General features: G+C 43.0%; 1 protein-coding gene across 1 annotated transcript in view; it reads right to left on the bottom strand.

Moving 5' to 3' along the window:
* Positions 1-480: 480 nt before the first annotated feature.
* Positions 481-27,395, bottom strand: part of Bcat (Branched chain amino acid transaminase) — a 31,544-nt gene continuing 4,629 nt past the window's right edge. The window contains exons 4-11 of the mRNA XM_077663420.1: positions 25,634-25,744; positions 20,997-21,116; positions 17,184-17,344; positions 11,403-11,545; positions 5,949-6,034; positions 4,247-4,315; positions 3,623-3,769; positions 481-1,547 (exon numbers count right to left, since the gene is read on the bottom strand). Coding sequence (XP_077519546.1) covers positions 1,506-1,547; positions 3,623-3,769; positions 4,247-4,315; positions 5,949-6,034; positions 11,403-11,545; positions 17,184-17,344; positions 20,997-21,116; positions 25,634-25,744 — 879 coding nt within the window. The 3' untranslated portion in view covers positions 481-1,505. The remainder of the gene's footprint in view (positions 1,548-3,622; positions 3,770-4,246; positions 4,316-5,948; positions 6,035-11,402; positions 11,546-17,183; positions 17,345-20,996; positions 21,117-25,633; positions 25,745-27,395) is intronic.

Below are 27,395 nucleotides of genomic sequence, written 5' to 3'. Positions count from 1 at the left end.
TCGGATGTGTTGCAAAGTTGCTTCTGTGCTTATGACAACGCACATGTGGACTGATTTCTACGAACACTTGAAAAGGAGCTGTTCAGACCTTGTGCCAGGAAACATACTATTCAACATTTCAATGAAGTGCAATTTCCTAATGCCTTTGTACCACAACCAACAGCTAGATTTTTAAAATTAGATGGTTTAGATCATAAGTTTCCACAGACAATATGCTTTTTCTAATTTTTTTTTCTAAAGCGTATCAACCAGGTTTTAGTAAAAAGAAAAAGAGGAGGGGTCACCCTTTATCCATACACTTGCCCCTGAATACAACTGAATGATGATGATGACGATAAATATGGGGAGAATAAGGTGAGGGGTAGCGCTTTTTTTTTTTTCGTGCGGTGAGAACATGAGAAAAAATCTCAATGAACATTGGGGATGCACGTCTCCAAAGGGAAACCGCATCAAAGTGGCCCAGAAACAGAGTTCCACAGCTCAGTACGTAGCAGCTTGACCATTCTCAAGCAGAATTTATTTCGTAATCGTAACGTAGTTCCACAAGAAGGACTGTGATTGCTGAGAAAGCATGGAACATCGACGAAAGTTTGAGGGGTCGAATAAATGTCCCATGCATTTAAAACTGAGCACATAGTCGTACTTTGCATTTTGCACGCTGTGTAGAGCTACAGGCCTGTTGGTGAAATACATTGTATGCAATTCACAAGGCAGCTGCACTGGATGCAAAATGCAAATGGTGCCATGCGCTATATGCTATCACACAGGCCAGTTTGTATATGAAAGAGTACACAGGAGAATAACAATAATACAGCAAAAAATTTTCACTAATAAATCTGTTAAAATAAACTGTAAACACAACAGACTGAGTGTTCAGTATTTCACTAAACAGCACGTAGCTGTTACATAATTCTTGCACACTGGTTGCTTAATTGCAAGGTTTGTCAGCCTGATAATCACAACACATCCATGGCATTATAAGGCGATGACACATTTTAAAATAATCCAGGTATGTCTTCCACATTTTTTTTTAAATTGAACAAAAAGAGCTCTAGTGAGCTATCTAGTGACGACAATCAGTCCACCTGTTCGGAAAATTCTCAAAAGGCACAACCTCTGAATTCCTCATACAGCTCTCTGCTTGATGGCACTTTTTTCCATACATCGTAATTTAAGAATAATTTCATGATTGTAGCCATCAGGTGTGGCCATTAAAAACAGAAAAGAAATGCACAAGTATAGAAAATGCACCATGGCAGTGGCAACAAAAGACAGTTAAAAAAATAAGTGATTAAAGTAAACAGGCCAGAAAGCCACCTCTGTCCTTCTTGTGAGCTCTCCACACTGTCTTCCGCTGTTTGCTGTCTCTGCCTTTGCAGCTGGCATGTCCAACAGCTGACGAGAACATATCTACATTTCTTTTAGTTTTTCTTCCCTCTGAGACTGCTTGCTGCAGGGTTATGATAATCCCCTGTTTATAGTATTGTTCACTTTGATGTCCTAGATCATTCCACTTCTACAGCCCAGCTGTGAGGTACGATGCCATACTATGTTAAAAAAAAAGAAGGGGGGGGGGGGGGGGGGGGGGGGGGGGGAAGATGTGGTGGCCAGTTAAAGCATGGTCATCATGACAATCAGACTTATAATTCTCAAATAGTTATTTAAAAGATGATGCATAGCCATTGGCTCAGCTGAAATTTCAGTTATAAGCAATAATTACATGGAGGCTGACAATGTCCATGTAATTTTGTTAAGCATGGCAGTAAGAACCAAAGCACGCTTGTTATACTAGTTTTGAGAAAAACTAAACCTTGCCCCTGCCTTTCCGCTTACACGACATTTATCGCAAGGCCCAGAAGAAGACAAGTCCTCTTGTCAGAACGTTGGCAAGCACCCTGAGGCTTTCCTCTCTCTTGTTCACTTTGTAATTAGAGTTATGGACAGACTAGGTGTAGGCTTCAGCAGAGTATTATCAGTATTTTATTTTTAACAAAATGCTCACCTTTATGGCGATGATTTGCTATGCTTTGTCTGTGCTGCTCTAGGACACAATGCACTTATCCATCCATCCCGCATAATTAAGCTAATCTGTGTTCAGACCAGTTACCCTGCCCAATTAGTAGGTAAAACCACTACCTACAATTAGAATGCATTCCATGACATCATGCAAAACATCACAAGTCTGGTTGTATGGCCAGTGTGACATGTTCTCACAAGTGCCAAAAGGTGCAAGGTCCACATACAGTAAAAGCTCGTTAATTCGAACTTCACAGGACCGGGAAAAAAGTTCGAATTATCCGATGTTTGAATTATCGAATGGCTTCGAAAAAACTGACAAGAACCATTTGCACTACGGTATATGCACCGTATTTACTCGCGTAGCGAACCCACTCGCATAATGAACCCACCCACCCCCGATTTTTGCCTAAGAATTAGCAAAAAAAAAAGAAGCGTTAACATTTCCTTTGTTTCGCACCATCACGGCCCACAACGCATTCCTTGGCAGTGCGCCAAGATGCTGCGCAGCGATAACATCACGGTGTGTTTACCTTTTGGCATTAGCTCAAGCAGAGGGGGGAAGCGAACTTAGCAGAGTGCCAGCGCTTGTCCGGTTGTGCAAGACTTTTTGAGCGGCGCGGCGGAAGCGGCGGAAAACAGGCGGCTGCCGCCAGACCGCTGCTGCCAGGATTTAGAAACAGCATGATTCCATATGCTTAGTAAAATGCTGAAAAGAACAGCTGTGCAATTACAATTAAGCTTTTATCTATTCAATGACGACAAAAAGGACGAATTATTCTTCGTGGCCCCTTTCTGAACCAAAATAGTTAACCTGTTTGAACCTCCCGCGCTTCTTGACGTCAATCGACACGTAGTGGCAAAGCCTAGCAGCCTTGAAATTCTAGAAGCAGTCTGAAAATCTGGCGTGTTTCATCGCTAAAACTTTGTGCTGCGGGCATCTTCAGAAAAAGCGAAAGCTTCGTGCGACTTTTGTTTGCCGTGAACAGGAGGCACATTGTAGCGGAAACGACGAGTTCGTGGTGAAGCGAGAGGCTGCTTCGGCAGGCGCGGCCATGTTTTAGAAGCGGGCGGAAGTCAGACGCGGTCGCGCCCTGATTGGTCCACGCTGATAGCCCATGTTGGCCGCTTCCACGGTTTTATCTGGTTCCGTCTGCTGTTCCCGTTTAGGACATGCACAACCTCTAACTATGCGGAGATGCTTTTTTTCTTTTTTGGCCACGTGTTGTGTGCCAAGCCGCCCAGACGCGGCAGCACGTAGTTCGAATTATCCGTAGCGGAATCGACTCTTTTTCGAATTAACGCGCTTATACACAGATCTCTATGGAGTTCGAATTATCCGAAAATTCTAATTATCGAGGTTCGAATTAACGAGCTTTCACTGTAACAGTAAAGAGCTGACCCAAATTTAAGTTCCCCATGGGTTTAAATTAATGAGAAACTCTACAAGAATTACTGCACAGAGAGCTAAGGTGCAACTCAACAGAAAATAAGAACCACTATAGTATAATACAAGAATATTTAGTTTGTGCAGATGCGCTACATTTCCTAGGCGGTTCTGTATACACACATGAAATATGATGTGTTTCAAAGGCGAACTCCTTACCTGAATGTCTGTGATTGCCTTCAGTATCCTGCTGGCTAAAGGACTGCTCTGCTCCATTGTGGGAATGTGCAGGTTTTCCCCTCTGTGATACAACCGTTCTATGGGGCAGATGACACATGCTGTTCCACAGCCAAACATCTCAAGGAGCTGCAAGAAAAACCAGTCTTTCTTCCAGATAGCTGAAAACATACTTTATAGAAAAACAAAAAAACAAACAAAACAACACAAGGGCTGCACTCGTATAAGTTACACTTCAGTGATGCTACAAGCTTGCGTTTCCCAACAGTAACCTGGGGCTTGTATGAGGGCTGTCTGCTATTTCGTTGTTTTTGCATGCCCCTTTCCATTTTTCCGCCATCTGTGTGCTGGTTGAATGGCAAGTTTCCTGAATTAACTTTCCTCTGGAAGTAGTGCATGTCTTGCTTGTTCTTTCTTCGTTCTTCTAGCATTCTGCTTTAAAAATCACGGAATCCATGCTGCTCGTTAGCCATCTCGGACTACCTGCATCAAACTCTTTGGACTGAACAGCGTAAGAAACTGAACAGGCTTGATGTAGCCCGAAATTCCATGAACTTGATTTTTACAATAAACTGCAAGAATCAACGACGGGGTTTGAACACTTACCCTCTTCTCCTTAATCGCCTCCCTGATTTCTGCCATTGTGATCTTGCGCTCGGAGACCTTGAACTCATTCTGGAAGAGTAAGCAATGAACACAAGTTCAGATCTGGCCTAATCAGAGCACATGTCAAGAAGTGCCAATGCAACTGCTCTCTGCTGACCTGCATCGAACTCAATGTATAATGTATTTTCTTCTCCTAGGGAAAAAAATAAAATAAAATGTGCAGGCAAATTTAACCTAGATTTAAACACATTAGGAGCCACAACTACAGCTGATCAATCTCACCATCATCAGCCTCACTACGCCCACTTTAAAGCAAAGTACAGCTGATCAATCTCACCATCATCAGCCTCACTACGCCCACTTTAAAGCAAAGACCTCTCTCCTATATCTCTCCAATTAAACCTGTCCTGTGCCAGTTGTGGCCATCCTATCCCCACAAACTTCTCAATCTCATGCGCCCACCTAACCTTCTGCCACCCCCTGCTACGCTTGCCTTCTCTTGGAATCCATTCCATTACTCTTAAGGACGATCGGTTATCCTCCCTTCGCATTACATGGCCTGTCCCGCCCGTTTCTTCCTCTCCCTTGCCCCCGCCCATTTCTTCCTCTCGATTTAAACTAGGATTTCGTTAACCCGTATTTGTTCCCTGACCCATTCAGCTCTCTTCCTAAATTAGGTTGACCCCCTTGTTACCCTCCATATTTCTGCCACATAGGTGAGTACCGGTAAGATACAGCTGTTATATACTTTTCTCTTGAGGGATACTGGTAAACTGCCATTCATGATTTGAAAGAACCTGCTAAATACCCCATTCTTATTCTAGTTATTTCGCTCTCGTGATTCGGATCTGCAGTCACTACCTGCCCTAAGTAGACGTATTCCCTTACCACTTATAGCACCTCGCTACCAATTTCAAACTGCCTGTGTTGAAGTCCATGGCACTAACCGCACATGTTGATGTGAGTGAGCACACTTCGTCAGTCCAGATCATGCTTAACTATAAGGCGCAAACGGCCATTGTCATCACAGTGAACCATCTTTGGGACCAACACGATGGGACCCTGTAAATCAGTTTAGCTCACTACAAAGTGGTAAGCTTAAAAACGCGCCCAAAAGTCAGGTTGTGTAGCAATAACTACACCACTAATGAGAAAAAAAAAATTGGAAAAAGTAACGTGCTGACATAGGGCCATTAGACAGCGATGATGCTGGGAATGGGTGCGTGGCTGAGAAACAAAGAACACATATCTTTTTCACCTGGACACATTTCTTATTGTGTAAATAGTTTGTACATATTACTTCTCCCCCTATCCTCTCTTCCTGTCCCCTCACCTCTTTCATTTCATTTCTCCATTCTGCCTGCTATCCTTTATTTCCGCTGCCCCAGCTCAGGTGCTTCAGTATGGATGGCAAATGCCGGGGCTAGTAAAAATCTTTTCCTTCCTTTTTACTATTATTTTAAAAAAAACCACTACCACCACCACCATATCTTTTTCACTGATGCACAATAACGCTGATGATCAGTGACAGAGTACAGTAAAATATAGTGCTATCTAACAAAGCATGCAACAATCGCACACAAATACAACAGACAGTAACAATTATCTATTGAGCGAGTACAGAAGTGACCTGTACTCCCATTTAATCTTACAGAACCCACTTTTATGACTCTCATGCCAGATGGTTTTACAGAGCACTCACCCATTCTCTCGTCAGGTCGAGTACACTTTGACGGGTGACTCCGGGTAGAATAATACCCGAAAGCGGTGGTGTGACCAGCTCAGTACCTACATTAACAAAGATGGACAAAATATGTTACACACTGAACAACGCAGCATTAAATGCCAACTTAACTAAATCTGCATCACAGAAACACACAGTCAATGTCATTTATACGTAGGGCCCTTCGTTTTCAGGTAAAACCCGATTTTACCCAATTTGTGCAGCCCGAACACATTTCTTAAAAATCAGGTTAAACCTGATTTCAACCTGAAAATGTACCTTGCTAAAAACGTGCTAGTCTCCTACTGTTCATGTAAACGAAAATAAGCTGCCTTTCCTTAATCTGAGTGAAACTCGGAATGCCGAAGCTGCCTTCAATGTGGTTCAAAGAGGAAAGCTGTCGAAAAGGTACAATGGCTTTTATCTCCTATTCTGAGTCACCACCCATCGCACGTTTCTGCGAAAATCAGATGGAAAGCGTGAGAGACTGGGGTCCGATTCCTGTCGGTCCTCCCTGCTAGCTAGAAGAATGGTTATTCATTATTCATGAAGCATGCCCATATGTAGACATATTATAGCAGCCACAGCTCTTGAAAAAAAAATAATAACAAGTGCGAGTCTAAGAACAGCATCTGCTGATTGAGATTTCCGTGAATGGTCAGCTTTCTTTTTTCCAGAAGCGCGTTCTTCCAGCAGCTGCAAGTCACATCTACAGATTTGTCCTCCGGAAAAGGAATTTGATGGGGAGCGGCCACTACAAATCCGTTTACAATAGCCTCTTGGGCTCACTTTAGGGAATAGGTAGGAACAGTTCTGGCCCAGTCTAGGTAGAGAAGGTGCGCATGACAAATATGCAGACAAGCCTTTCCGCAATACATTATCAGAGCTGCAATTCAAGGACGCTTGAAAACCAGCCAACGGGTTCTTGCTTGAGGCCCGTACAACAGTCTGCAGGACATGCCCTGCGAAACATCAGGTGAGGAGGTTGTGCTCATGTGCAGAACGCTACTGAAATAAGGTCTACACAAAGCCTTTACACATGTATAGGCTGTATGATAAGCCTTTACACATGTAAAGGCTGTATGATTAGTTTTGGAACTGCGTGTACATTAAGGCTGCAGTTTCACCTTTGTCTCAGTGTTTTGTACTACACCTCTAGTACCTGGCAGCCTAGTAGTGACGTCTACGACAAGATGGGCAGCAAACAAAAAACTGGAAGACTGGTACACCAAAAATGAAGATTTCCACGTTCTTCGCAATCAGGAAGGCAGCGACAACAGCAGCGTTCTAGTATGCAGATACTGCACCACAGAACTGGTAAGGAATCTGGCAAAAAAGTCCCACGACCAGACTCGAGAGCATCTATCATCATCTTGCCACAGGAAGTTTAAGGCGTTGGCCAAGGAAGCAGAGGTCAAAGGAAAATCCCAGCCTATGTAGTTTGATCTCTCAAAAAGTGTGACAGTGTGAGAAAGAAATGAAAGCGGATGGTTGATTCATAACTTTGTCCGTGCTTTGGCACACAGCATAATCAGCACAGAGCAGGCGGACGGACCTCTTGGTGACTGTGCGGAAATACTGCAAAGCAGCTATGATAATGCCGACAGGCCAAAGGCTTCAGATTAAGTACTCGAAAGATGTATATAAGAAGGAAATAGCAAAAATTCGTGCCAACCTGCACGATGTGCAAATGAGTGTTATCGCTGACGAGTCCCAGGATATAACAGGAAAGCTAACGACTACACGTTGTTCTGCTACCACTTTTCCATTGCCAAAAAGAAGCAGGTCTATTCAGTGGACACAGACAGAGTGAATGCATTAAGCAGCTACACGGTGGCTACTGCGATCAGCAAAGCTTTTCTGTTAATGTACAAGATGTGGAAAGACGTTACCGCCATGGCTACGGACTCTGTAGATTACCTGAAAAAAATCGTAAAGGAAGTGTGGAGCTGAGGCTGTTCCAGGTATTACATCTGAAAGATCTGGCCCATTCGATACATGTTTGTGTTGAGCATGCTATTGCTTCATCTTGTGTCTCTGACGTTCGGTCAGAAGTTATTAAATTTGGCGTTGTTTAAGCGTGCAAATAAGCTACGCCAGAAGTACATTAATATTTGAGCAGCTAACAGCATGTCTGAATATAATGCAAAGAAGCCTCCTTTTGTTGCAGCAGACAGATGGGGCAGTTTCCACAGGACTCTTTTGGTTATCGTGGAATTGTAGTGAGCTCACTCATGGAGCTTGTTGATAGCACCGACGAAAGAAGCAAAGCACAAACTGTTAAAACGCTACTTAACGAAAACAGGTTGTTTTTGCGAAAGCAATCATGATGAGGGATGCCCTTCAGCCGCTCTTAGGTGTACAGACAAAACTTGGGAGTGGTAGGTTGCCGTTGCCTTATTGCAACCACCTCGTGAGTGTCATGCTACAGCAAGCCATAGACAAGGTGCAGACTATAAAAGGGTGGAAAAGCTTAGGCAGTCTTTTCCCTGTTACTCAAGAGTTCCGCAAAGTGGGTCAACTCTCCAATTGAAGAGTTCTGCTCCAAGGTAAGTACTAAACAGGATACTACCATAAGACACAATGTCCAAGACAAAGATGAAAGCCAGTTGAAGATATCGAAACTTGCAGCTGCTTTGGACCATTTTCTAAAATGCCAACTGAGCCAAGTGTTTGAGGACTACAAAGCTCTCCTAAGCATAGTGACCTCTGACATGGCCCTACTACAAGACAAATTTGAGAAATACCTGATTGAAGAGTCCCCTCATAACACCAGCACTGCCCTCATATCATATAGGCATGGATGTACTGTGAGCTACCCTTTGCTGGCAAATGCTGCTTCACCACACTTTTGTGTATTATGAACAACAGCTGCGACATAGAAGAAACATTCTCCCAGCTGCGATACGTGGAAGCCCTGTCAAGTCTAGCATGGACACAGAACTCCTGCGAATGCAAATGACAATGTATGTGAACAAAAATCTGTGACAGATAAAAAAATCTTTTTTTTTTTTGGAAAGCTTCACATACATGTTTTTGTTTTATAAAACATATTATGCTTTGTGAAATGAACCTGTCCTCTTTACTGCATGTGTTTTTTTTAAAGCAGATGCAACCTGATAAACTCGAATTCTCTAATATTTTCTGAAAAAGCCTGATTTCTCCGCTCATATCAACTAAAAAATAAAAGCAAATCCCCCTCCCCAAATTTCAATAAATAAATAAATAAATAAATAAATAAATAAATAAATAAATAAATAAATAAAACCCAAAAACGACCCTATTTACAGCTTGTTGCACCAAAATTCCTGCTGCAACAAATAAGTCTGAGGACTGCTCCACCCAAGTGGATCTTCCAAAAACGCATAACTATCTTTCCTCGTTCATTTAAATTGAACATTTAAGATACTTGTACACCTGAAAACATGCAAATATACCACCTGAGAAACACTGTTTATTTTAACAGGAAACAATTGCAAAAGATACATATGGCTGCACCTCCCATAGGCACCACAACTGTTTTATGAGGGTGGCATGTCAGGGGCTATGACTATAGCTCACACAAAACAGCCAATCAGCAAAAAGCCATATCTCATGAAGTAGGGCTGCTTCAAGCACATCAGCACAAATGTTGATTCTGCTGAGGGCTGAATGATTAGAAAACCACAAACAGCATATAGGTAGGCAACGATGGCTGATCTTTAGATGAAGATAACCAATGCTCAAATCCCCAAAAGTGGGTTGCCTTTCAATGCCCACAGCAAAAATTGGAGGGGACATTTAAGCTTCGCCTTAATGATATGATGTGATAGCATTAATGGGTTAATGCCCTTATATGCCAAATTGGTCATTCTGGACTTAACATTCATATATCCCTGGGAATCTTCATATCACTCCGGCCACAGCGGTGCAGCAGTTAAACTGTGCATCGCTGCCCAGCAATGGTAGGTGCTGCCATCAGTGGGGCTTGTGCGACCCAGGCTGCTCTTCCCGAGCAACCTCTCGCAACCAATCACTATTTTAACTGCCACCTGCATTGACGGTCAGTTTGGTTTGGTTTGGTTTAAGGGGATTTAAAGTCCCAAAGCGACTCAGGCTATGAGAGACGCCGTAGTGAAGGGCTCCGGAAATTTCGACCACCTGGGGTTCTTTAACGTGCACTGACATCGCACAGTATACGGGCCTCTAGAATTTCGCCTCCATCAAATTTCGACCGCCGCGGCCGGGATCGAACCCGCGTCTTTCGGGCTAGCAGCCGAACGCTATAACCACTCAGCCACCGATGGTCAGTTTGCTCACAATTCGTTGGACAGGTTTGCGATGATGCCACAAGGTCACAGGACCTAGGCGGCCCACCTAGGTTGCTTTTCAGGGATTTTTCGCTCACAACGCCAGCTGGCGCCGGATTTTCTGAAGAATGGGAGCCTTAAGAACACCGCATCAAAACCTTTACATGATGGCAGCCCGTCTTAGAGGAAGAAAATATTAAGGCACTATGGTGATGGTATGCCACCACTGTGCTGCACATGAATGCATAGACTGCATACAACACACACATGCATGCATGCTCGCGCATGTACATGCACACTAATCATTGCCAACACCTGCTTTAGGTGTTTTCGGCGCCCCAAGCAAAAATCAACAATCCAGTGTTTTGTAGTCAGTTTTGAACTTAGAAGCATAAAGGTTTAAGCAAGTTGGTGACACATACTAAGCGACGACGAGAGGTAACATACACAAGTGCCAACTATCAACTTTATTGCATGCCCATAGCACCGCTGAATATATACAGGACAACACACCCCACATAGCGGGCAGTAGTGCGACAGCCATGCTATAAAGTTGATGCAGTCTGAACAATAAAGTTGATAGTTGGCCATTGTGTGTGTTACCTCTCGTCCCCGTCTTTTTCTGCCGCACCATTCTTCACTTAACTTAGAGCTTAGTCCAACTCATACTGAAAAACAATGCACACAATACAGAGACGAAGAAAAGAAACGACAACACGAGCGCTGTGTTGTCGCTGTGTTGTCAGCACTCGTGTTGTCGTTTCTTTTCTTCGTCTCTGTATTGTGTGTGCTGGTTTTCAGTATGAGTACATACCAACTCGCCCAGTCCAACTGTTCCAATGTTTGAACAGTGCAGTAAAATCTCAAGCTTAGCACCTTCCTTTCATTTTTTATAAAACATCAACCAGAGCTGTTAAAAGATGGCCAGGTGCTTAGGTTTGCGTCGATATGGTGATGTCCTCCTTATCATGCACCAAACAGCATCCAAATCAACACAGTAGTACTGAAATGAGCATTTCTGCCTAACTTAGGCGCAAGGCCTAAAGCCTTCTCTTATGCCATGAACACCTGGAAAGCTCGAGTTGAAGAGAACACATCATGCATGTACACAACAAAGAAGAGGAGTTCTGCATGTACATCGTACCGCCATCCCTGTTCTTGAGAAGCACCATGACATTCATGGCCCCCACTTCCGTAACCTGTTCATCTTCTCCAAACAGCCAGAGCACCTGGTGAAGGTTCAACTTCTCAGCTTCGTTCTGCACCATCAGCGTTGGGGCGTAATTGCTGCAAAGCAGTGAAGGAGAAGCAGAGTTGCTTTTGAAACTTTTTTTTTTATTATCTATGTCTCTGTGTGGGGCTGCACAATTCAATCTCCTGATATCTACCCCTACTGGGACTGTTAACTGAATTCTACTCGTGTTAATGTACAGGATTTCAGATGGCTGGTTCCCGAGTGCCCCCGAGTGGCCCAAGTGCCTAAAAATTATATTTTGCAATATTAATGCTCTCATGTTCCCTACAGAAAGATGCATTTATTTCTCTAACATTATTTCATGGCTATGCAGCAGAACCCTGTTGCATTTTTCACAGGACCATGCAAAAAAAAAAAAGCACCAGCTGGCAAATGTAGTAGCCAAGAAGCACTTGAAAAAAAAAAAAACATGGTTGTCTGCCATTTCGTTATTACTTCTACTAAAGTCAGCATGCTTCTCTGGAATTTTTTAAGCTTTGTAGCTCTCACGATTATTCAGATGCACAGAAAATCCTAAATACCCTGCGACAGCTCTCCATCTGGTTGAGCAGCTGCTGTTGAATGGGAGGCCGCACTGAAGAGAGTGGGCGCACGGAGCGGGCGGAGTTTGGGTACGCGTGCATGCCTCTAACTGTTTCCGTGGAAACTGCTTTAATTCTACACAATCCTAGTCTACTCCAATCAAGAAGTTGTGTTTTTAAGCTGCAGGCGACATGAAAAATGCCTGCGTGGAGTTTCCCACGGCATACTCCACGCTCGCGCTGCAGCGGTGATGGAACTGCACCGACAGCTGCAACAAAGTTCATGCCACCCTCAGGTGTGCTGAGCATCGGTGTGGGTGTACCACGCCAGAGACCACTGGCCATGGTTGCGGAAGGGTATAGATGAAATCAAGTTGCGCTTCGGCAAGTATGCTGTCATCGTTCCGCACACACTGAACGTGGGAAAATTCCGAAATGGGGTAAACCACTATTGCGATGTGACATTAACGACGTAGCATGCGGGAACACTGCCACAGTTGCGACGTAACAGCCAAGTTTGCATTGCATGTGTTTCTATGGGAGCTTGGTTGGGACTCCATCAAAATGTAACAGCCAGGAAAACAGCACCCAGGAACGCAACAGCGTGGTTCTACTGCATTCTTGCTTTATTTGTAATGAGAAACTTTTCAAGTTGCATCCTGCATAATAGATTTTTTTATTATTATTTACCTTTAATATTCCCTGCAACCTATACCAACCATTTGTACTGAACAGGTAGGGGGTTGCACTTCCTGGTTTAAAATGAGGGGGGAGGGGGCATATAAAAAATAAACAACGATAGAAGTATGCTGAACTCAATTTTCGAAATTTGTTGTTAACTGAGAAAGGTCAGTTTTATCTCATTTCATCTGGACGACAGCTTGCCGGATGTTGTGTAGGAGTCACACTTAGTCAATGGCGAAAATAACAAGGTATGTGCCATGCACGGGGCTGCGTCGCCTCCGAGAGCAGGCAGTTAAGACTATTCGGCAATTAAAATTATTCTCTTTATTCACATATGAAATGTAACCAAATTTGGAATAGACATGTAACTTTTTATGCTGATTTCACAACTGCATTTTATTTTGAGCTAGCTGGTACAGTTGTTGAGTAATTACATCCTCATAAAGTCATCCCCTGAAATAATAAGGAAGAAAATGCACCCCCTGAAATAATAAAGAAGAAAATGCACAACCTCTTTATGTCAGTATGTTCACAGAGCCCTGTTCTGTGCAATAAACCTATTATATTTTTTAAATGCCCAGTACTCATGGAAACAACAGTTAAATTCGAGCATTCATATTTACGCGAAAGCGTTTGTTACAAAAATAACTTATAAAAAATATCGCACGTGCACACAGAAAAATAGTGAACTTTATTGCACTCCTCAATGTATCAAAATTCATGTGCAAAAACAGAATTATTCTAGTCTCAATCACTATGAAATGCCAACGGCGACGGCATGAGCACTAGCAATCCTAGAAAAAGTGAAAGCTGAGAAAATCAGGCTTAAAGTTTGTTGCCTCATCTACTTCTTTTATCGCCTTGTATGCTTTTGCTTTCGATCAGAGAAATGCGACATTGCAGTCAACAGAACCTCTGATCTTCTGACCTTTCTTCTTCATTGTGGTAGTACTAAGATGGAGATGCTCAGTCGTCGGAAACCCGCGGAATTCACGATACTCCAGGACCCATCAGAAGCACGATTTGCTACCAGTCTTCCACAGCCACAAATAAAAAAAGAGATGTTGTACTGTATAGTTCATGATAATTTTTCGTAATGAGATAAATGAACACCTGAAGGTTATCCAAAAAATTAACTGAGTAATCAAAAATTTTACCAAATTGCCCATTTTATTTGCCACGTCCTTGCTTAAGGTGGATTCACACGACTGATCGAACTGCAGATCTCAAGGACTTGGGAACGCTTTCAGCACACGGACTTGGTGTGACGTCACAGATTCAGCTGCAACCTTATCCGTCGTTTGAATCCACCATTACCAGCTGCTATGTCGGGCATCAAACAGCCACCCTATTGTCATTTTTTGAATATGACCTCGCACAGTCACCCAATGCGTGACACACAGGCAGCCTGCAGCGCCCAGGCTGTGTCGCAATTGCTCCATTGCATGCCTAAAGCTGTCAGCTGCTTCGGTCGCAATAAATGCGAGATGACATTCTGAGTCATTTGAGGTGTATGTTTGGCTAATAACATTCCTTGCCTAAATGCTCTCAATGTGCCCAGTAAGCTGACGCATGCCATCTGTGGCTTCGACAAAGCGCAGAGCATCATGCGTGTAAGTGCAGGCAAGTGACGTGAATAAGCGCTACGAGTAAGCCTAAAGAATGCTTGATCCTCTCAGCAGACAACGCGTTATGGCTTTCCGATTGACACAACAAACTTCATTGCAGGATGATGTAAACTGGTATATCACAGGAGAGATACCAATCTACATGACGCTGAATATGACAAAAAATTTAGCAGCAGATTTCAAAGCTATCACATTAAATGAATTTTTTCTGCACCCTTTTTCTTTTTGGTTTTATTAAAAATGACTGGTCTTCCTTGAAAAGACAGCAAAGGAATATAAGTATGAACTGTTGCCTAACAAGGCGTCACATCATGCCTGCCTGGACAGTAATGCCAATGTACAGAGCAGCCTTATCAGTATAAGATCTCAAGAGTACCTCACACTCTGTTGGGGGTCAAATCGATAAACAGCACTGCAGTGACCCTAGCTCAAGTTTTATTGCCAGAAGCAGTAATGGGGGTCATACTCAGAACCATAGTGCCATGAAGCTTTCTTTCTCTCTCGCCTTCTTTTCAAAGTACTTTGTTCATCACTGCCGGCATGCAGCCCCATGACTTCGTCACACAAGGCAAATTATCAAATATGCACTCGCTACATGTGCCCAGATCAATCTGGAAGGATCACGATTGTGTTCAACAGCCTCTACAATGTAGCTGATCTTCATGGCATTGTAGCGATTTTTAGAAGGTTTGGTTTAGTTTGGTATATGGGGGTTTAACGTCCCAAAGCGACTCGGGCTATGAGAGAAGCCGTAGTGAAGGGCTCCGGAAATTTCGACCACCTGGGGTTCTTTAACGTGCACTCACATCCCACAGTACAGATTTTTGGAAGAAGCGCAGCTGAAAGCAATGGACATTCTGATCCTGATGACTATTGAGTTCACTTGCTGCCGCCACTACCGCTAAGCTGTTCTGTTTCTAGGCTAAGTTCATCTCAGTAAAAAGCTCATTTAGATTACGTGCCAGTATGCCATTCTGTTGTACACATCTGCGTCCATGACTGTTGGCACAGCCACAGGATGACAGCTGTACGAAAAGGAATCTTGGTTTCTTTCACATTTCACTGTTCTGATGACATCCAAGCAGCCTTACTCCTCCCAACTTCCACACCCACTGACCCACTGAGGCAGCAGAAACAAACTCGTCACAAAGACGATGTAACTTTCCACTGTGCTACAGGTGAAGTGAGGGTAGGAAAGAAAAGTTGGAGCTTCATTTATGATTACCAGCACAATGAAATCATCTCTATGCGCAAAACAAATGAATAGAGCTTCAGAATGCTAAACTACCAACCTAGCCTGACCAGATGTCAGCCTCCTCAGAGAAAAGCCTCTGTTATGGCAGAAAAAAAAATTGCAGCACTAGATGACTGCCTCAGTGCCACAGAGTCAGTGCAGATGCAATGGTATACAGTTATGACTAAGTTTCTAGCCTGATAAACACCGCTATGCATTGGATTTTTGCCCACTGCAACAAAGAGAGCGAAAACAAAGCAACAAGGACAGCATGAAAAAAATGACGTGGTCTGTGATAGAAATGCACGTGAAAAAAGGAGAAATTGTGGCCTGTCTCGCTGCCCAAATTACCGTAAAAACCGGAATATAGGTCGAACTTTTTTTCAAAAAACCATGGCAAAAAGTCGACCCCCATCTTATATACCGGTCATCGTCGGAAAAACTACGGAAGTCTTGCAACAATCGGCGGCTGAAGTCAACAGCCTCCATCCCCATCGCCATCAGCAGCAATGCAGTGTGACGGCACCGCAATTTTGCGTTTCCGTCATTGCAAAGCTATTTCGTTAAAAGGCTGCTTTTTCACATTTTGATCTAAAATGAGCGGAAGCCGACGGCAATTTACCATCGCCTTCAAGAAAAACACAATTGAGTACGCGGAAGCTCATAGCAACCTGGTGGCAAGGCGCGAATTTGGGGTATCCGAAAAGAGAATTCAGTACTGGTGGAGGCAGAAGCTGCATATTAAAACTTGCAGCAACCAGAAGAAAACATCATTCCGTGGGCGGACCGCAGCGTATCCAGAATTGGAAGGAAAGGCTGCGCTGCGTGCAAGATCGCTGCCTGTGACTGCCGAATGGATCCATGTGAATGCTGTACAATTGCAGCAACCAGAAGAAAACATTTCGTAGGCGGACTGCAGTGTATCCAGAATTGGAAGGAAAGGCTGCGCTCCGTGCAAGATTGCTGCCTGTGACTGCCGAATGCAACCGCATGAATGCGGTAGAGATTGCGTGCCTCAATTCAAGGGCTCGGCTATTCATGAAGAGCTAGGGCTTCGCTCTACGGCGCACTACTTCTGTGTGCCAAAAACAAACACGCGGGTCGATGGGCGCGTGATACTGTTAAAAAATTGGGCGCGTGTACATACGAGCAGCATTTAAATGAAAATAAATACTGTCACCATTGTGCAACCTGTTGCGTCACATTTGTTTCAAGGTAAGGGTGTCTTTCGGTACTTTTTCCATTGGAAAAGATTTTTTTTCATTTTTAGTATTGGTTAGTTAGGGGGTCGACCTATATTCCGGTCCGACCTATAGTCCAGTTTTTATGGTAAGCACGAGCACAAAGTGGTCAGGTCTTCAAAACGGGTAAGTGTAAGAGGGGTGCATGCACCTGTGCTAATTTGACAGCAGCCCACTGTGCATACACAGCTTTCAACATGAAGTCAGAAATATTCAACGTGGTCTCAAAAGACGCTTTGGCACAAGGTTCAAAGGATGCTGGCAAAGCAGGCCTAAATCATTTCCCACTTGATATGTTATCCAGAGGCATGACACTTGTGCATGAATATAGCAAAGAGGAAAAGGAACCCGGTGCAGCTTACCAGCCAAGCTTCTTGTCGCCAGTGCCTCCAGGCCATGCTCTGACATATTTGGGGTCAGCAAGAAGGGACACTGGCTTGATGCCCGTGCGGAAGTAAGGACCCACAGGACTGAGGATGACAAACAGCAGCGCCTGGTTGGACCGTGCCACTCCCAGTGTGGGCTACAAGCCAATGGCAGAACAAGGAGAAGGCAATGTAGCAGAGAAATAAAACTGAGTGAAGGTCTCTGCTGTGCAGCACTTCACAAGAGAAGTACAGTGAAAGTGTTGTTGATTCTGTCTCGCACAATTCGAACTTTCAGACTTCCAGACTGACGCTCGTTGAACTTTTGCATATATTTCAAACAAGTATCAGGGCTAACCAATATGTCTGCAATCATGCTTATAGTGTGAATGCCTAATTGCTATCCAAGTAAGAGCAGTATTAGCACTTCAACTGTTAACTAAAAAAGGCAGCTCCCTTACCTTGTTGAGAAAACATTGATCAAATACAAACCAGGGTGCAGGGTCTGAGCTCTATGCTCAGCTGTGAATAAGCATTTGAATATCGAATACAGCAAAACTTGGTTGATTAGTCCCCATTTATATAAAAATACGTATAATTCAAACTGCCAGCTGCTGTGTCCCAAACAATTCCTATGTGAATTGCATAGTGCAGTGTTGCCTGCACATATCGGACATGTGTGCAGTGAGATGTGACGATCGGAAAGCCCCTGCAGATAACCGGAGAGATAGACTGGCCATGTAGTTTTGTTTTCTGACATTTGTGCCAAGCCCAAGGTGACACGATCTCACATTTCAACACCAGGAAGTATTTTAAAACAAGAAGAGAGACGAAACCAGCCTTCTGGGCTTTGCCACTCCTGAAAGCTAACTGGCTTGAACCTGCATGCATTGCGACATTAGCCTGAGACAAGGTGACACTTTGTGGTCAACTTTTAACATGCTATTTCAGACGCTGGTGGGCATGCCCCTGTTACGGCCCAAAATGAGTGCACCAAAACTGCCCATTAACCAATTCCCTTCCGAAGACAGCGATTCACTGCCCTCGCTTTAAATATGTAGCGATAAATGGCACAAGGTGCTTGGCTGCTAATTTTCAGATAGTAGCTTTCAAATAGCTCACTAGTTTCGAAAATATATTGCGGATAAAAAATTCTTCTCACCACTTCTGAACACGAAGTTTCAGGAGCACTGAAATTCATGCGCTGCTTTTTGCCAGTTAGGGAAATCAGACGGCACATACCCTAAACTTTTCGATGTTAGTGATAGCAGTGAGTATAACTTGATCTGCAAGGTAAGGATTACTACTCGGACCCTGAGCATGGCACTCCAAAGTAGATTGAGTTCTGGCTTGGAAATCCGAAAGTATGCTTGGAAATATTCGTCAGTGTGTATTTGGCTGCTTACATCAGCTATAAATCCTACTAAAAGTGACTGAAAAGAATGCAGTACACCGAGAGAAAATTTTTTCTCGTCAAAAAGATCACTTGGCTGAGTTGCCGCGATACAAGAGCACAGGAAACCGGGTGTAGCTCAATCCCACATGCACTAGAAGCTTATCAATGGCACCATTTTGATCGCCAAATACCTGTCAATGACAGCATATCAGAAAACATCATGCAAACATTTAGCGTATAAAGTCCAAGAAGAAAGTAGCATAAGTTGTCGGCAGTTCGACAAGTGGCACTTCGACACCTCACTCTTTCACGCTTTTTCACAAACAAGAAAAATTTTACCATATTTCCTGGAATGTAACGCGAGTTTTTTTACTGAAGATAGAAGTGAAAAGTCATCCCTTATGTTAAAATTGAATATTCGCGCTAAAATTGAATATTACTCAAACGAAAAAGCACACTACAATGGTTGATGGGGGGGGGGACAAAAACGAAGATAAAATCCGGAAGCTCTTAGCCACAAATATACAAGTCAACACATATCGCAGATGCGGCCGAGCAGTCAGAAACTCCTCGCCGAAGATGGCCCACTTGCATATCGAGCGCAGAGTACACGCATCGTCCCGAGGAAATTCGATAGAATATGTGCGAATTGGAAGTATCGAAAGTATTGCACAGTATAAGGGCCTCTAGAATTTTGCCTCCATCGAAATTTGACCACCACGCCCAGGATTGAACCCACGTTTTTCGGGTCAGAAGCCGAGCGCCATAGCCACTAAGCCATCACAACGGCCCAGAAGAAGTGGATCTCCTAAACAACAGCAGCAAATATATGGATACTGCAATGCCTACAAACATGAACTGGTTTAAACATAATTCAAGAAGAAAATCTTTGCCTGTTTTCAGAAAGCAGGCAAAGAGGAACAGGTTTCCATAACATCAATCAGAGCAGGATAGAGGTTTAACAGGTTAAGGATTTTCCAACTGCATAAATGTGTTCCATGGTTTGTCCATATTTATTTTTCCTACAACTAGTTTTCCTATTTCGTTGGTTTATGGGGGTTTAACGTCCTAAAGCGACTCAGGCTATGGGAGACGCTGTAGTGAAGGGCTCTGAAAATTTCGACCACCAAGGGTTCTTTAATGTGCACTGACATCGCACAGTACACGGGCCTCTAGAATTTCGCCTCCATCGAAATTCCACCGCCACAGCCACGAACGAACCTGTGTCCTTAGAGACAAAGTGCTTAAAACAGACAACAATCCGAAGCATGACGGGAAATGCGGCACATAATCATGACAGCTCCATGAAATCCGCTCTGGTCTCATGCAGCAAAGCAGAAGAACCGACAACTGAGCTAGTTGGTGCATCTTTAAGCCGTGGTAAAAACAGCGCAGCGACGACAGACACAGAGAAGACAGAAGAAGACGGACAAGCGCTTGTCCGTCTTCTTCTGTCTTCTCTGTGTCTGTCGTCGCTGCGCTGTTTTTACCACGGCTTAATAATGCAGCAAAGCAAATCAATAAGGTCGCGTGCCAGAGACGATAAACAAACAACACGTAAAAAAAAATTAAAGCTTTGCGGAAGTATCCAGCTGCATCAGGCAATTTCCATATTTTCTGCAATTACTGAAAGACCATGCAATTCACTTATTTTTCATAACCCCTGCAATAAGTGCGGGTGTCATTTATTGTCTGATAACTGTAGTTTCGTATGGAGGCAATGATTGATACACAAGGCTGACTGTTAAACCAGAGGGATGCAATGCTGGCAGAACATCAGAAGATAACCAAATGGATTTTCTTGGCTCAACGACAAAGCCAAGTATAGCAGCATGCACATTTTCACGCCCAACATACGTGTTTACTGGTGCCTATGGAGGGAATTTCAAGAGCAATTACTTCATGCCCAGAGTTGCAATGCAGTGGGGTAGAGAGGGTGAACTAGCGAAATGAACTGGTGCAGTATTTCTCACTCTTTTGAGTACATCTATAATACAAGGCTTACTGATGCGAAGAGCAAGTTATATAACCAGCCCTTCTATTACCATAAGCTACAACCCCAGTACACAATTTGCAAATAAATTTACTGTGCACCAATGTGTGCCCTAAAGTGTACACAATCTGTAGAACCCCTTAAAGGTTTATAATGACTTCACCTTGTCATGGGCAATTGCCACTTTATAACGAGCTCACTTCCTCATGGGTAATTTGTTACTTTCTGAATCGCTTTTGATGAACAGAGGGCGCCAATCGGTGTTTTTCGTTTTACAACAGTAGCTGTTCTTTCAGGACACCATTTCTTTTTTTAATCAGTCCTTAAGAGGGTTAACACAGCAAGCATGAGTAAAGTATTGGCAATGGATACATAAGCAGAATGGAAATAGCTGTAAGCGTTGAAAATTTCACCAGCCTACCTCAATGCCTATGAATGTAGGTCGGATGTAGAGGGAACTCATAGGGTACTTTGGCACCCACTCCTTTTCTATAGACACCAGCTTTGACAAGCATTTCAGGAACTCGTCACCGTCAAATTTCTGGAAAACAAGAAAATGCAATGAGGAAAAAAACAAGATCACTTCATAGACTTTGTAAACACATATACAGGAAATATACTGGTCTTTTAGGTGACAATAGTTTTGGAAATGTATTTTTTGACATGACTCAACCAGAATGCTGGTAAGGCAAATTTAAAATTAAAGCAACAGTTTGCTGTTGGAAACAAGTATAGAAATAGTAGCAGCACATTCTTGTAGATTTTCCCGGTGATGACAATACTAAGGGAAGAACTGGCAGTTTTGGCAGGAATTTATATTTTAAATTGTCAAAGAAAGTCAGGTAAGAGCCAACAGTAGTGCCACGATGCATTCAAACTTCGCAGCTATCCATGTAGTCACATGGAGTGGATATATTGCACTCCGTGGACAGGACTAAACGCCATAGGGAGGGTTATTATTGCAGAAAGATACTGCATGAGACACATTTTTTTGCCATTTCTTACAAGGTAGAACCCTGCTGTTCTACCAATCCTTAAAAATGTTTCGAAAAGGCAGACAGCCAATATGCTGACAATGGCGCTGCCGCTACCAGCAAAAAAATGGTTGCTGGTATCTGATCAATATCACTAGATGTATTTTACTGAATGCGTTTTTAAAACCGTACACACACTCTAGACTAGTTTTAAAAAAACACATCTCAGTTAATGTCACTTACATTACAACCACCACAGAATGCCACTGTTCACTGCCTAAGCGGCGAGCCACTCGTATCAGTAATGTCAGGGTCAGCAGATGCCAAATACCAAAAGAAATAAACGCTTCCAAATAAAGAAATTATCTAAGTTGTTCTGCCATGTTTCTCAGCACCACAGCCGGGTATGTGCCTATTTGGGCAAAGAGCTTCCAACTGCTGCAAATGAAATATGCTCAATAAAATGTGAACTGTGAACTGTGGGGTTTAAAGGTGTACTAAAGAGTGTCGTGAAAAAAATTCGTTTTTGCTTTAATTTAGTTTTTTGGGTTTCCGTGAATAGTTACAGACACAGACAACGTAGCCGCACACTAAGCCGATGAAAACAGAAATGCGCTTGGACTATTGGCTTTCGTAAGACTCAACCTTTACTCAAAATACTATAACCCAAGAAAAACACTCAAAGTAACCGTTATTAGTCCTTTTGGACACGACGCGATAGTTTGATAAAACCGCTACATATTTGTAGTTCAGAGAACATATCAACAAAATAACAAGGCCTAAGCAAGCGAACTATGCTTTCTCCTTGTCTGCTGCCGCTGGGGTGGCGCATCCTACCATCTGCTACGGCTGAACACAGTCTGACCAGCAAGACGCACATTTTTGAAGATCCCTCCACTCATTACTCCACCGACAACAGAGCAGCAAGCCGCCATGTGATTGGCTGAAAGGCATGGCGAGCAAGCTTTTTGCCATGGCAGTCATGCTTTTTTACTCCTACTCTCCGCGGTGAGTTAAAAAAATGGCAGGAGCCAGGATGCTTAATGCGTTTTAATAGGGAAATCAGCCACACAGGACAAAAAGTTTCTAAGAATGCTCGTAGCATATAGATCGAGTTCCCACGATACAAAGATAAACTCAAGATCCTCTTTAGCGCATCTTTAATGTCCCGAAGCGAAACATGGGCTATGAGGAACATCACAGTGGACGGCTGTGGATTAATTTAGATCACCTGGGGTTCTTTAACAAGCACTGACATCACACAACACGGCATTTTTGTATTTCACCTCCATCAAAATAGCCACGGCTGGGATTGAACCAGCGACTTTGGGATCAGCAGCCAAATAGCAAAGCAACTGAGTCACCATGGCGCTGTTAATAGAATGTCCCCTTAACATTTATAATTGATGAAAACATTTGTGCATATTTCGTGTTAGTTAAAACAATTTAAACAGAATGTGAGCCACAAATAAAATGATCTCACTGCCACCTTTTGAACTATGCAGGAAAGTGGCTTGTATGTGTATGTACTTTACTGTAAAATCGAAGCCACCTTCAGTTAAGGCAGCACACTTCAGAGCTTTCCCTTCCGCACTCCCTTCTCTTTCTTCATGAAAAGATTACTGTCGTGAAGTTCTCAACGTCATGCATAAGATTAATACTTTTTTTTTTACCCATTCATCCCATGCATGACAGTCATGTACATGTCTGACATCACACTGGTTTGTAGTCTACACCCTTTTGTGCCTTTCTGCACACTTCATCTTAGACATGGTTTATCAACTAGTCCAGGCCCATACGTTACTGAACCATGTACACCTGCCTTCTGTTTTATATTACAACCATTGCCAAATCCAATCTATTATACTGTTTATTAGCTATGGTATTATCGGCTTTAATGTCCCAAAGCAACTCGGACTATGAAGAACACTGTAGCGGAGGCCTTCGGATAATTTTGACCACCTGTGGTTTTTAACGTGAACTAACATTGCCTGGTACACAGGCCTCTAGCATTTCACCTCCACGACCATCATAGCCGGGATCAAACCCGTGTCCTTCAGATCTTTCAGATCAGTAGAAGAGCACCATATCCACTGAGCCACCGTGGCCGTCTCTTTATTATCCATCATTGTTGCAAGAGCGCAATTCAAATGAGGGCACTGAATACTACCACATTCCATGGGCATATTACCTAAACAGAAAATCTTGAAGGCTCTTCAGATTTTAAAAACCGGCAACAGCTTTGTTAACTCTGTTTCAATAGTCCTGAGGATGAAAGGCATACATGTGCAGCATGAGACTGCCTTCAAGACACCAGCCATGCGGACCAGATGATAAATGAACCCTAAACTCTTTATTACCCAGTTTGTTCTTTTTCTTTTTTTTTCCATTTTGCCCACTTCTTTTTCTTTTTTGTGTATTGTTAAATAGGCGTAGTTGACTTGGTAATTTGAGCTCAAAATAGCCGGAAATTTGTTCGAACCAAGGGGAGTGCTTTTAACATGCTTGGTGCCGATCGGACCAAAGCCTCAGTCCAAAAACCTGATGATTGAGTTAAGCTTAGTTTGAAATAGAATGCACTGTACTTATTTCTCATAAGTGCATAAATAAAGCCCAGCTAGCATTGCACCCTTGTCTACGGATTAATGCATACTACTTCAATGACACTAAGAAAGCATATAATGTAATTCTTCCCCGTTGAAAGATGTTTAAATTCTTAGCTTCTCGGCAGGATTACTGTACATTCGTGCAGAATAGGCAAACGGGTATTTAGAACCATCTTAAGTACAATTTGTCTTTGCAAAAAGCATGGCATAAATATAAACAGTGACAAAACAGTAAGCATGACTTTTTTATGAAAATGAGTGTAAAATTGATATCTTTTCACCAATGGGACCACCAGCTTATGAACACTTGCTGAATGTGGATGTTCAGAATTTCTTCACTTCAACTGTTGGGTATAACATAGTGACTACATAATTAAGAAAGTTGTTAAGAATCTTGACCCATGCATGGGAACAAACATAACAGGCCCTTGGATGTTGCAGACCTCTGAGAAAACCTTGTGCAAGATGTATCTTAAACTATACACCTGCACAAACTGCAGCATCCTCAAAACACTTCAGTTCAAACTTCAAAAGTTAGAAAATGTAACTGTTCATTACGTGCTGGGGAAAGAACTCATGCAAAGAAAGGTTGCTTTTGGGGAAGACACTAAACTGGGAACTGCTGCACCAGTGAAGAGCTATGTTCCGACTTGAGTTCATTTACAGTATGTACCACTTGCAAATTGAATGACTACATAATCACAATTTCCTTTTCATTACAATCCTAGAGTCCAACATGTTGAGATTCCATACAAATGTACAGGCTCTTTCACACTTAGAGGAAAACTTGGAGCGTGTGACAACTGCACTTCGAGAACCGCTTCCACCGAGAGCCGGCAAGAAAAGGCGTGCAGGCGTGCAAAGAGTAGTGAGCTGTGCTTATTCAACATGTACGTTTATTGCCGATTCTCCCCAGCTGACCGTGGCAGCGCTTCACGAAGCGCAGTGGTCATGCGCACACAGTTTCTCCCTAAGTGTGAAACAGCCTGTACATTAGAAGAGTACAAATGTATAAATGCACATTAATCGGTCCTAGTATAAATTTATCTGCTATTTTTGTTCTCAGAAAGATAAACAGAGTGCTAAATTGGTTTTCAGCATCTGCTGCTTCTTTACTTTGCACGGTCTCTAAATGCTGTACCCTCCCTTTTTATGCTTACTAGTAATTGTTCATTACTGTATCATGTATTTTAACTACGCACTAGACAATGCACAGCTATGTACGCATTTGTACAGTTCCCCTGGCCAGTTTCTTGACATCTATTCCCTATCACTCACTACATATCAGTAGCCCTCCAATCTACAATACTAGCCAGCGGTGAGAATCTAAATACGCCCTTCCACAACAGGCTTCACAGGTAGCATCTTGACATGCAAGAAGTTGAACACACGAAGCCATGGTCAGTGGTGTCCGACTAATCAACCAAAAGTGCCAACTGCAATTGAAACACGCAAATGCAACAAACTGAACTACTCACAGGAAGGTCGATTCTTGTTGCAGAGTTCAAAAGTCGTCGAACATTCATGTCTGGTCTGAACAGCCGAATCTTGTCATCATGACCACGGTAAGCCTTCAATCCTTCGAAAAGCTGCACCAAGAAAGGTTTAAATAAATTGCATATGGCACACAGGCATCCTCATATCTCCACATTAAAGTAACAGCTTAATAAATAATCATAGGGGTTTTAAATGCCAGATACACCGGAGCTAAGTGGCATGCTGTAGCAGAGGATTTCGAATCATTTTGATCACCTGAGGCTATCTTAACACGTATTAACACATACTGAAATCCCAGTAAATAAGCATATTTGTATTTTGCCTCAAAATGTAGCCGCCATAGCCAGAAATTGAAACACAATGTCGAGCTCATTGGTAGTGTGTCACAGTTGCTAATGGGCCGACAGGTGTGAACCAATAGATATTGTGACCTGCATGCTACAGAGAGCTAGCCTGGTTTGTAAAGAAATAGACATAGAAAGAAGTAGTCTATTGACTTTTACCAACTATATTTTTTATATCAATCAAGAGCTCCTTCACCAAATAAACTAATGCTTGGCTGTGACACTGGAAAACACAGCAGAACAACTGAAGACCTATGTTTTCCATACAGTAGTCTTGTTTTCTCAATGATAGACAGTATCAGCAAACTATGACATCAAGTACAAGGCATAAGTTCATATACTAACTCTATGCAACTCTTTGGACAAAATGAGTGCGGCAATAATAAGTGTGACATTAATCAAAGCTGTTCAAGAAACGGTGCCAAGCTGCAAGAGAAAGTTTCTTCCAGCAATAATAACAAAAATAATGCTATATATTGCTCTCAGTTTTGTTCATAAGTGCATTCATATAGTGTACATCAACTCCAGGCAACGTCATCCGACTCCTTGGAGAGCTGCGAAGTTTCGACGCAGCATGGTGCAGTCAACGGCTCTGGATTTTCTTTGCCAATTTAAAATATAAATTCCTGCCAAAACCTCGAGCACAGTAAATGCTGCTGTCACCATAAGACTGACCCTTTAAGTTCGTAGGTTATAGATTACAGCCCTCCCAAGTAATACCCCTGTCACATGGCATTCCTCGAAGGCCTTTCCAGCAAAGGCACCTCTTTTCAACAAAGGACCGAAAGCTCAAAGGAGCAGCGACGCAGCTTAACGGTGCAGCCCAAAGGTGGAACAGTTGTTGAGGGATAGCACCCGATGCTGTGCTTGAGGCGGCTGAAGTGAGTGTTTTAAAATTAAAGTGGAGAATTCTGTTGATTCGTTGAGCTCAGACAATTTTTTATTCTAATTACTTCCTTAAAAGAACTGCAACAGCTACCCTCATCAGCAGCAGCAGGTTTTTGTATTGCCTTGGCCACCAGGGGCACTCTGTGAAGCTGCAACACTTTTACTGTCCTGAAATCTGGGCATAAAATATAAACATTTGTACAAAAAGCAAAGCCAGACCCACCTTTCAAATTTTTTAAAGATGTTTTCAAACACTGTTGGATGCATCTATGTTTTTTCATTGTTTTTACTTTTTGACGTTGGATGGCACTGAGACTACAGGTTCCTGAAGGCCATGCCTCTGCGCCCCCAAAGGTCTCACACAGGCGCCGTCGCCCCCAAAGACCTTAGCGGCAAAGGCGCAACATTTCAGCCGTGTAGCTGCACTCCTTATGCCTTTGGATATAAGGACCTGATTCTCAAAGGCCATTGCAGTGCCCGTGTGACAGGGGTATAATGCCATTTTGCTCAA

This window comes from Amblyomma americanum, chromosome 4, assembly GCF_052857255.1.
Source record: "Amblyomma americanum isolate KBUSLIRL-KWMA chromosome 4, ASM5285725v1, whole genome shotgun sequence".
Taxonomy (NCBI): domain Eukaryota; kingdom Metazoa; phylum Arthropoda; class Arachnida; order Ixodida; family Ixodidae; genus Amblyomma; species Amblyomma americanum.
Note: the sequence above shows the minus strand (reverse complement) of the source record. Positions and strands in the feature narration are given on the sequence as shown.